The sequence below is a fragment of the Oncorhynchus keta genome, unplaced genomic scaffold, assembly GCF_023373465.1.
Source record: "Oncorhynchus keta strain PuntledgeMale-10-30-2019 unplaced genomic scaffold, Oket_V2 Un_contig_1509_pilon_pilon, whole genome shotgun sequence".
Lineage (NCBI taxonomy): Eukaryota > Metazoa > Chordata > Actinopteri > Salmoniformes > Salmonidae > Oncorhynchus > Oncorhynchus keta.
This window is the reverse complement of record NW_026279127.1, coordinates 422,068-435,147: the sequence shown is the minus strand read 5'-3', so window position 1 is coordinate 435,147 and position 13,080 is coordinate 422,068. Positions and strand designations below refer to the sequence as shown.

At 45.0% G+C, this 13,080-nt stretch overlaps 1 protein-coding gene across 1 annotated transcript in view; it reads right to left on the bottom strand.

Annotated features, from left to right (window-relative positions):
• Positions 1 to 13,080, bottom strand: part of LOC118382251 (trichohyalin-like) — an 81,275-nt gene that overhangs the window by 20,166 nt on the left and 48,029 nt on the right. Inside the window, exons 14-20 of the mRNA XM_052502089.1 lie at positions 10,992 to 11,138; positions 10,058 to 10,188; positions 9,599 to 9,851; positions 9,317 to 9,510; positions 1,005 to 1,132; positions 199 to 722; positions 22 to 168 (exon numbers count right to left, since the gene is read on the bottom strand). Of these exons, the coding sequence (XP_052358049.1) occupies positions 22 to 168; positions 199 to 722; positions 1,005 to 1,132; positions 9,317 to 9,510; positions 9,599 to 9,851; positions 10,058 to 10,188; positions 10,992 to 11,138 (1,524 nt within the window). The remainder of the gene's footprint in view (positions 1 to 21; positions 169 to 198; positions 723 to 1,004; positions 1,133 to 9,316; positions 9,511 to 9,598; positions 9,852 to 10,057; positions 10,189 to 10,991; positions 11,139 to 13,080) is intronic.

Below are 13,080 nucleotides of genomic sequence, written 5' to 3'. Positions count from 1 at the left end.
TTTCTCTCTCCATCTCTCTACCTCTTCTGCTCTCTTTTCTGCTCTCTCCCTCCATCTCTCCCCCTCCTCTGCTTTCTCCCTCCATCTCTCCCCCTCCTCTGCTCTCTCCTCTGCTTTCTCCCTCCATCTCTCCCCCTCCTCTGCTCTCTCTCTCCATCTCTCTCCCTCCTCTGCTTTCTCTCTCCATCTCTCTCCCACCTCTGCTTTCTCTCTCCATCTCTCTCCCTCCTCTGCTTTCTCTCTCCATCTCTCTCCCTCCTCTGCTTTCTCCCTCCATCTCTCTCCCTCCTCTGCTTTCTCTCTCCATCTCTCCCCCTCCTCCTTCAGTTTTCTCTCTCTGTGTTGGTGGCTCTTGTGTTCTATGGTTAGTCTCTCCAGCTCTGCGTCTCTCTCCTCCAACAGACACGACATCTCCTCCTTCTCCTTCTCCAAACCCTCCATCCTGTTCTTCATCGCCACCACCTCTCCATCTCTGTGCCCCAGCTCCGAGCTCAATGCCATCCTCTCTCTCTGCCATCCTTCCCTCTCTTCTCTCCGTTCCTCCTCTTGTCTTGTCCCTTTCTCTGTTGTCTGATCTACCAGTACCTGCAGCCTTTCCAGGTCAGCCTGCCAGACCTCACTCTCTCTCTGGCTCCTCTCTCTCTCCTCTCGCTCCTCCTGTTTCTCCTTCTCTGTCTGGCTCCTCCCTCTCTCCATCTCTCCCCTCAGACACTGGACCTCCCCTGGAAGATAGAGATATCAAGGACCAATACAACGAAGCCATGATGAGTTGAATAACTGTTGAAAATGAACACATACAAGATGTGATTAAATGGGCTGGTTCTGTCATTTGATGGGGTCTGGAGAACCCAACTCACAGAGAGGTAAATCTGTGGCACTTTTGTCATATTTTCATGGTAGGCTACAGTAGGCTTAGATTCTGGAAGTAGGCTCCAAGAATATTATGTCTTCCTGCCAAATGGAAATTGGTATTCATCTTTAAGGCAACAAGTGTCACTGCTCACCCTGCATCACATCCTTGGTCTGGAGCAGAGTGGTGACCTGGATCTGCAGCTGCCTACTCTCTACCTCCAGCCCTGAGACCTGCTGCTGGGCCTGGGTTAACTGGTGCTGCTGTGAGACCGTCAGGATCCTGGAGAGACAAATACAACTCATACATACAGGGAGAGACCACAACAATACTACTAGACTACGATGCTAATACCACTACGATGCTAATACCACAGCAATACTACTAGACTACGATGCTAATACCACTACGATGCTAATACCACAACAATACTACTAGACTACGATGCTAATACCACTACGATGCTAATACCACTACTACCACAACAATACTACTAGACTACGATGCTAATACCACTACGATGCTAATACCACTACGATGCTAATACCACTACGATGCTAATACCACTACTACCACAACAATACTACTAGACTACGATGCTAATACCACTACGATGCTAATACCACTACTACCACAACAATACTACTAGACTACGATGCTAATACCACTACGATGCTAATACCACTACTACCACAACAATACGACTACGATGCTAATACCACTACGATGCTAATACCACTACTACCACAACAATACTACTACGATGCTAATACCACTACGATGCTAATACCACTACTACCACAGCAATACTACTAGACTACGATGCTAATACCACTACGATGCTACTACCACTACTACCACAACAATACTACTAGACTACGATGCTAATACCACTACGATGCTAATACCACTACTACCACAACAATACTACTAGACTACGATGCTAATACCACTACGATGCTAATACCACAGCAATACTACTAGAATACGATGCTAATACCACTACGATGCTAATACCACTAATACCACAACAATACTACTAGACTACGATGCTAATACCACTACGATGCTAATACCACTACTACCACAACAATACTACTACGATGCTAATACCACTACGATGCTAATACCACAGCAATACTACTAGACTACGATGCTAATACCACTACGATGCTAATACCACTACGATGCTAATACCACTACTACCATAACAATACTACTACGATGCTAATACCACTACTACCACAACAATACTACTAGACTACGATGCTAATACCACTACGATGCTAATACCACTACTACCACAACAATACTACTACGATGCTAATACCACTACGATGCTAATACCACTACTACCACAACAATACTACTAGACTACGATGCTAATACCACTATGATGCTAATACCACTACTACCACAACAATACTACTAGACTACGATGCTAATACCACTACGATGCTAATACCACTACTACCACAACAATACTACTAGACTACGATGCTAATACCACTACGATGCTAATACCACTACTACCACAACAATACTACTAGACTACGATGCTAATACCACTACGATGCTAATACCACTACTACCACAACAATACTACTAGACTACGATGCTAATACCACTACGATGCTACTACCACTACTACCACAACAATACTACTAGACTACGATGCTAATACCACTACGATGCTAATACCACTACTACCACAACAATACTACTAGACTACGATGCTAATACCACTACGATGCTAATACCACTACTACCACAACAATACGACTACGATGCTAATACCACTACTACCACAACAATACTACTACGATGCTAATACCACTACGATGCTAATACCACTACTACCACAACAATACGACTACGATGCTAATACCACTACTACCACAACAATACTACTAGACTACGATGCTAATACCACTACGATGCTAATACCACTACTACCACAACAATACTACTAGACTACGATGCTAATACCACTACGATGCTAATACCACTACTACCACAACAATACGACTACGATGCTAATACCACTACGATGCTAATACCACTACTACCACAACAATACTACTACGACTACGATGCTAATACCACTACGATGCTAATACCACTACTACCACAACAATACTACTAGACTACGATGCTAATACCACTACGATGCTATTACCACTACGATGCTAATACCACAGCAATACTACTAGACTACGATGCTAATACCACTATGATGCTAATACCACAGCAATACTACTAGACTACGATGCTAATACCACTACGATGCTAATACCACAGCAATACTACTAGACTACGATGCTAATACCACTACGATGCTAATACCACTACTACCACAACAATACTACTACGACTACGATGCTAATACCACTACGATGCTAATACCACTACTACCACAACAATACGACTACGATGCTAATACCACTACGATGCTAATACCACTACTACCACAACAATACGACTACGATGCTACTACCACTACTACCACAACAATACTACTAGACTACGATGCTAATACCACTACGATGCTACTACCACTACGATGCTAATACCACAGCAATACTACTAGACTACGATGCTAATACCACTATGATGCTACTACCACAACAATACTACGACGACTACGATGCTAATACCACTACGATGCTACTACCACAACAATACTACTACGACTACGATGCTAATACCACTACGATGCTAATACCACAGCAATACTACTACGACTACGATGCTAATACCACTACGATGCTAATACCACTACGATGCTAATACCACTACGATGATAATACCACTACGATGCTAATACCACAGCAATACTACTACGACTACGATGCTAATACCACTACGATGCTAATACCACAACAATACTACTAGACTACGATGCTAATACCACTACGATACTACTACCACTACGATGCTAATACCACAGCAATACTACTAGACTACGATGCTAATACCACTATGATGCTACTACCACAACAATACTACTACGACTACGATGCTAATACCACTACGATGCTACTACCACAACAATACTACTACGACTACGATGCTAATACCACTACGATGCTAATACCACAGCAATACTACTACGACTACGATGCTAATACCACTACGATGCTAATACCACTACGATGCTAATACCACTACGATGCTAATACCACTACGATGCTAATACCACTACTACCACAACAATACTACTAGACTACGATGCTAATACCACTACGATGCTACTACCACTACGATGCTAATACCACAGCAATACTACTAGACTACGATGCTAATACCACTATGATGCTACTACCACAACAATACTACGGCGACTACGATGCTAATACCACTACGATGCTACTACCACAACAATACTACTACGACTACGATGCTAATACCACTACGATGCTAATACCACAGCAATACTACTACGACTACGATGCTAATACCACTACGATGCTAATACCACTACGATGCTAATACCACTACGATGCTAATACCACTACGATGCTAATACCACTACGATGCTAATACCACAGCAATACTACTACGACTACGATGCTAATACCACTACGATGCTAATACCACTACGATGCTAATACCACAACAATACTACTAGACTACGATGCTAATACCACTACGATGCTACTACCACTACGATGCTAATACCACAGCAATACTACTAGACTACGATGCTAATACCACTATGATGCTACTACCACAACAATACTACTACGACTACGATGCTAATACCACTACGATGCTACTACCACAAAAATACTACTACGACTACGATGCTAATACCACTACGATGCTAATACCACAGCAATACTACTACGACTACGATGCTAATACCACTACGATGCTAATACCACTACGATGCTAATACCACAGCAATACAACTACGACTACGATGCTAATACCACTACGATGCTAATACCACTACGATGCTAATACCACTACGATGCTAATACCACAACAATACTACTAGACTACGATGCTAATACCACTACGATGCTACTACCACAGCAATACTACTACGACTACGATGCTAATACCACTACGATGCTACTACCACAGCAATACTACTACGACTACGATGCTAATACCACTATGATGCTAATACCACTACTACCACAACAATACTACTACGATGCTACTACCACAGCAATACTACTACGACTACGATGCTCATACCACTACGATGCTAATACCACAACAATACTACTAGACTACGATGCTAATACCACAACAATACTACTAGACTACGATGCTAATACCACTACTACCACAACAATACTACTAGACTACGATGCTAATACCACTACGATGCTACTACCACAACAATACTACTACGACTACGATGCTAATACCACTACGATGCTAATACCACAGCAATACTACTACGACTACGATGCTAATACCACTACGATGCTAATACCACTACGATGCTAATACCACAGCAATACTACTACGACTACGATGCTAATACCACTACGATGCTAATACCACTACGATGCTAATACCACTACGATGCTAATACCACTACGATGCTAATACCACTACGATGCTAATACCACAGCAATACTACTAGACTACGATGCTAATACCACTACGATGCTACTACCACAGCAATACTACTAGACTACGATGCTAATACCACTACGATGCTACTACCACAGCAATACTACTAGACTACGATGCTAATTCCACTACGATGCTACTACCACAGCAATACTACTAGACTACGATGCTAATACCACTACGATGCTAAATACCACTACTACCACAACAATACTACTACCACAGCAATACTACTACGACTACGATGCTAATACCACAGCAATACTACTACGACTACGATGCTAATACCACTACGATGCTAATACCACAACAATACTACTACGACTACGATGCTAATACTACTACGATGCTACTACTACCACAACAATACTACTACGATGCTACTACTACTACTACCACAGCAATACTACTACGACTACGATGCTAACACTACTACTACGACTACCACTACTACCACAACCATACTACTACCACTACGATGCTACTACTACTACTACCACAGCAATACTACTACGACTACGATGCTAATACCACTACGATGCTAATACCACTACTACCACAACAATACTACTACGATGCTACTACCACAACAATACTACTACGATGCTACTACCACAGCAATACTACTACGACTACGATGCTAATACCACTACTACCACAACAATACTGCTACGATGCTACTACCACAACAATACTACTACGACTACGATGCTAATACCACTACTACCACAACAATACTACTACGATGCTACTACCACAACAATACTACTACGATGCTACTACCACAACAATACTACTACGACTACGATGCTAATACCACTACGATGCTAATACCACTACGATGCTAATACCACTACTACCACAACAATACTACTACGATGCTACTACCACAACAATACTACTACGACTACGATGCTACTACCACTACTACCACAACAATACTACTACGACTACTACCACAACAATACTACTACGATGCAACTACCAGTACTACCACAACAATACTACTACGACTATGATGCTAATACCACTACGATGCTACTACCACTACTACCACAACAATACTACTACGACTACGATGCTAATACCACTACTACCACAACAATACTACTACGACTACGATGCTAATACCACTACGATGCTACTACCACTACTACCACAACAATACTACTACCACTACGATGCTACTACCACAACACTACTACTACGACTACACTACTACTACCACTACGATGCTACTACCACTACTACCACAACAATACTACTACCACTACGATGCTACTACTACTACTACCACAACAATACTACTACCACTACGATGCTACTAGCACTACGATGCTACTACCACTACGATGCTACTACCACTGCGATGCTACTACCACTACTACCACAACAATACTACTACCACTACGATGCTACTACCACAACAATACTACTACCACTACGATGCTACTACCACTACTACCACAACAATACTACTACCACTACGATGCTACTAGCACTACTACCACAACAATACTACTACCACTACGATGCTACTAGCACTACTACCACAACAATACTACTACCACTACGATGCTACTAGCACTACTACCACAAGGATACTACTACCACTACGATGCTACTACCACTACTACCACAACAATACTACTACCACTACGATGCTACTAGCACTACTACCACAACAATACTACTACCACTACGATCACAACAATACTACTACCACTACGATGCTACTAGCACTACTACCACAACAATACTACTACCACTACGATGCTACTAGCGGTACTACCACAACAATACTACTACCACTACGATGCTACTAGCACTACTACCACAACAATACTACTACCACTACGATGCTACTACCACTACTACCACAACAATACTACTACCACTACGATGCTACTAGCACTACGATGCTACTAGCACTACGATGCTACTAGCACTACGATGCTACTACCACTACTACCACAACAATACTACTACCACTACGATGCTACTAGCACTACTACCACAACAATACTACTACCACTACGATGCTACTAGCACTACGATGCTACTAGCACTACTACCTAGTGAGGACAAACTGTCACGCCTTTTACATAGACTGACTACAGGGGGAGGACAAACTGTCACGCCTTTTACATAGACTGACTACAGGGTGAGGACAAACTGTCACGCCTTTTACATAGACTGACTACAGGGGGAGGACAAACTGTCAAGCCTTTTACATAGACTGACTACAGGGTGAGGACAAACTGTCAAGCCTTTTACATAGACTGACTACAGGGTGAGGACAAACTGTCAAACCTTTTACATAGACTGACTACAGGAGGAGGACAAACTGTCAAGCCTTTTACATAGACTGATTATACAGGGGGAGGACAAACTGTCAAGCCTTTACATAGACTGACTACAGGGGGAGGACAAACTGTCAAGCCTTTACATAGACTGACTACAGGGGGAGGACAAACTGTCAAGCCTTTTACATAGACTGATTATACAGGGGGAGGACAAACTGTCAAGCCTTTTACAGAGACTGATTATACAGGGTGAGGACAAACTGTCAAGCCTTTACATAGACTGATTATACAGGGTGAGGACAAACTGTCAAACCTTTACATAGACTGACTACAGGGGGAGGACAAACTGTCAAGCCTTTTACATAGACTGATTATACAGGGGGAGGACAAACTGTCAAGCCTTTACATAGACTGACTACAGGGTGAGGACAAACTGTCAAGCCTTTTACATAGACTGACTACAGGGGGAGGACAAACTGTCAAGCCTTTTACATAGACTGACTACAGGGGGAGGACAAACTGTCAAGCCTTTACATAGACTGATTATACAGGGTGAGGACAAACTGTCAAGCCTTTACATAGACTGACTACAGGGGGAGGACAAACTGTCAAGCCTTTTACATAGACTGACTACAGGGGGAGGACAAACTGTCAAGCCTTTACATAGACTGATTATACAGGGTGAGGACAAACTGTCAAGCCTTTACATAGACTGACTACAGGGGGAGGACAAACTGTCAAGCCTTTTACATAGACTGACTACAGGGGGAGGACAAACTGTCAAGCCTTTTACATAGACTGACTACAGGGTGAGGACAAACTGTCAAGCCTTTTACATAGACTGATTATACAGGGTGAGGACAAACTGTCAAGCCTTTACATAGACTGACTACAGGGTGAGGACAAACTGTCAAGCCTTTTACATAGACTGATTATACAGGGTGAGGACAAACTGTCAAGCCTTTTACATAGACTGATTATACAGGGTGAGGACAAACTGTCAAGCCTTTTACATAGACTGACTACAGGGGGAGGACAAACTGTCAAGCCTTTACATAGACTGACTACAGGGGGAGGACAAACTGTCAAGCCTTTTACATAGACTGATTATACAGGGTGAGGACAAACTGTCAAGCCTTTACATAGACTGACTACAGGGGGAGGACAAACTGTCAAGCCTTTACATAGACTGATTATACAGGGTGAGGACAAACTGTCAAGCCTTTACATAGACTGACTACAGGGGAGGACAAACTGTCAAGCCTTTTACATAGACTGATTATACAGGGGGAGGACAAACTGTCAAGCCTTTACATAGACTGACTACAGGGTGAGGACAAACTGTCACGCCTTTTACATAGACTGACTACAGGGTGAGGACAAACTGTCAAGCCTTTTACATAGACTGATTATACAGGGGGAGGACAAACTGTCAAGCCTTTTACATAGACTGACTACAGGGGGAGGACAAACTGTCAAGCCTTTTACATAGACTGACTACAGGGGGATTTTCAGCTTTTAACTTTTCCTTTATACTTTTGTAAAGTATGAAAAGTATATTCACCTGAGTTCCTCAATGTCCTGCCCCAGCTGGTCTCTCTCTTTCTCCAGTGAGAGGACAGTCCCCACCACATCCTGGTTCTCTCTTAGTAGTTCCTCAGTCTCTCTCTCTGCCCTCCTCTGCTGCTCTGTCGCTTGGCACAGCTCTGCCTGCAGACCTCTCAACTCCCCACACACTGCACCGTGCTGCACAGACAGCTGTGACCCACATCAAGAACAATAAAATAATCAAGTGAGTAGAAGCAACACAAACCAGACAGAGGAAGACTCTACTGTTCTCCTTCACCTCTTCCAGTCGTTTTCCAACCCTTCCTCTTTCCTCCCGTAGGGTCTCCACCTCTCTCTCCTTCTCCTCCCGTAGGGTCTCCACCTCTCTCTCCTTCTCCTCCCGTATGGTCTCCACCTCTCTCTCCTTCTCCTCCCGTAGGGTCTCCACCTCTCTCTCCTTCTCGTGTCGTATGGTCTCCACCTCTCTCTCCAGCTCCCTCTCTCTGTCCCTGAGCTGCTGCAGGGAGCTGAGCTCTGATCTTCTACGAGTCCTGTACACACCCAAATACATTGATTGATAAGATATCGATTGATTGTCACACACAGCCTATTACAGAACACTGATGGAACTATCACGATCACCAATCAGCCCTCACAGACGGGCACTGAGGAAAATTAATTTTCATATTTAGTCTTCAAACCAGATGTAATGGACATAAAGGTCTGTCTACTTTGAGGAAGTCACATCATGACCTACCTTAACTCTGTGCTCTCATTGGACTGGGTGTGAAGCTCCCTACGAAGGGTCACGACCTTTGACTCTAGTCCCTGTAGCTGGACCTGGAGGTCAGCCATCTCCATCTCAAGCTTGAGGGTAAGAGCAGATGTCTGAGACAGTTCAGCAGCATATTCAGACGCAGTAATTTATGTATTTGACAGTGGACATGTCATGTTCAACGTCTATGTAAAAGTGCAACAAAGCTTAATGTCTACCTGTAGAGGCTGGGCCTCAGGGTTAACGTCTACCTGTAGAGGCTGGGCCTCGGGGTTAATGTCTACCTGTAGAGGCTGGGCCTCGGGGTTAATGTCTACCTGTAGAGGCTGGGCCTCGGGGTTAATGTCTACCTGTAGAGGCTGGGCCTCGGGGTTAATGTCTACCTGTAGAGGCTGGGCCTCGGGGTTAATGTCTACCTGTAGAGGCTGGGCCTCGGGGTTAACGTCTACCTGTAGAGGCTGGGCCTCGGGGTTAATGTCTACCTGTAGAGGCTGGGCCTCGGGGTTAATGTCTACCTGTAGAGGCTGGGCCTCGGGGTTAATGTCTACCTGTAGAGGCTGGGCCTCGGGGTTAACGTCTGGGCCTCGGGGTTAATGTAGAGGCTGGGCGTCGGGGTTAATGTCTGCCTGTAGAGGCTGGGCGTGGGCGTCGGGGTTAATGTCTGCCTGTAGGGCTTAATGTCTACCTGTAGAGGATGGGCGTCGGGGTTAATGTCTACCTGTAGAGGCTGGGCGTCGGGGTTAATGTCTACCTGTAGAGGCTGGGCGTCGGGGTTAATGTCTACCTGTAGAGGCTGGGCGTCGGGGTTAATGTCTACCTGTAGAGGCTGGGCCTCGGGGTTAATGTCTACCTGTAGAGGCTGGGCCTCAGGGTTAATGTCTACCTGTAGAGGCTGGGCCTCAGGGTTAATGTATACCTGTAGTGCCTGGGCGTTGAGCTCTCTCTTGTCCTTGGCTAAGGATTCGTTTAAGGCAGCCATCTTCTCTAGGGCGTCACGGTGCTCTGACACTTCTCTCTTCAGAAGGGTTTGACCAGACGAAAGGGTTAACACTGACTCACGGGCCTGGAGAGAAGGAAAGGGCAGAGTGAGGGAGGAGAGAGGAAGGGGGAGGAGAGAGGACAGATGCATGAGAGAGGAAGGGGGAGGAGAGAGGACAGATAGAGGAAGGAGGAAGAGAGAGGGAGGAGAGAGGGAGGATAGAGGAAGGAGGAAGAGAGAGGGAGGAGAGAGGAAGGGGGAGGAGAGAGGGAGGAGAGAGGAATGGGGAGGAGAGAGGGAGGATAGAGGAAGGAGGAGGAGAGAGGAAGCGGGAGGAGAGAGGGAAGATAGAGGAAGGGGGAGGAGAGAGAAGGATAGAGGAAGGGGGAGGAGAGAGGGAGGATAGAGGAAGGAGGAGGAGAGAGGAAGCGGGAGGAGAGAGGGAAGAGAGAGGAAGGGGGAGGAGAGAGGGAAGATAGAGGAAGGGGGAAGAGAGAGAAGGATAGAGGAAGGAGGAAGCGAGAGGGAGGAGAGAGGAAGGGGGAGGAGAAAGAAGGAGAGAGGAAGGAGGAGAGGACAGATGGAGGAGAGAGTGAGGATAGAGGAATGAGGAGGAGAGAGGAAGGAGAGAGAGGGAGGAAAGGACAGATGGAAGAGAGGACAGATGGAGGAGAGAGGGAGGATAGAGGAATGAGGAGGAGAGAGGAAGGAGAGAGGAAGCAGGAGGAGAGAGATGGAGGAGAGGACAGAGGGAGGAGAGAGATGGAGGAGAGGACAGATGGAGGAGAGGACAGATGGAGGAGAGGACAGATGGAGGAGAGAGGGAGGATAGAGGAATGAAGAGGAAGGAGAGAGGAAGCGGGAGGAGAAAGGAGAGAGGAAGGAGGAGAGGACAGATGAGGGAGAGAGGAATGAGGAGGAGAGAGGAAGGAGAGAGGAAGCGGGAGGAGAGAGATGGAGGAGAGGACAGATGGAGGAGAGGACAGATGGAGGAGAGGACAGATGGAGGAGAGGACAGATGGAGGAGAGGACAGATGGAGGAGAGGACAGATGGAGGAGAGGACAGAGGGAGGAGAGGACAGAGGGAGGAGAGGACAGATGGAGGAGAGGACAGATGGAGGAGAGGACAGATGGAGGAGAGAGAAGCAAGAACTCTATATTATAGGGTGTCCACCACTCTGCCCAGAGTGGGTGAAAACGCGCTTTGGTGATGAAACTGCAGTTCCTTATGTAATAAAACACATTTTACCAAGACAAATGTGATTCTTCATGCTCTGAATCGTTCACTGGGGTCTTTCTCTAACAACATTACCATCATATCCAAAAAGTCGGATTTTGTAACCTTTTACACCCGATAAAAAGCACCGAGCTCTATTGTAACCTATTACACCCGATAATAAGCACCGAGCTCTGTTGTAACCTATTACACCCAATAATAAGCACTGAGCTCTATTGTAACCTATTACACCCGATAATAAGCACCGAGCTCTATTGTAGCCTATTACACCCGATAAAAAGCACCGAGCTCTATTGTAACCTATTACACCCGATAATATGCACCGAGCTCTGTTGTAACCTATTACACCCGATAATAAGCACTGAGCTCTATTGTAACCTATTACACCCGATAATAAGCACCGAGCTCTATTGTAACCTATTACACCCGATAATAAGCACCGAGCTCTATTGTAACCTATTACACCCGATAATAAGCACCGAGCTCTATTGTAACCTATTACACCCGATAATAAGCACCGAGCTCTATTGTAACCTATTACACCCGATAATAAGCACTGAGCTCTATTGTAACCTATTACACCCGATAATAAGGACCGAGCTCTATTGTAAACCTATTACACCCGATAATAAGGACCGAGCTCTATTGTAAACCTATTACACCCGATAATAAGCACCGAGCTCTGTTGTAACCTATTACACCCGATAATATGCACCGAGCTCTGTTGTAACCTATTACACCCGATAATAAGCACCGAGCTCTATTGTAACCTATTACACACGATAATAA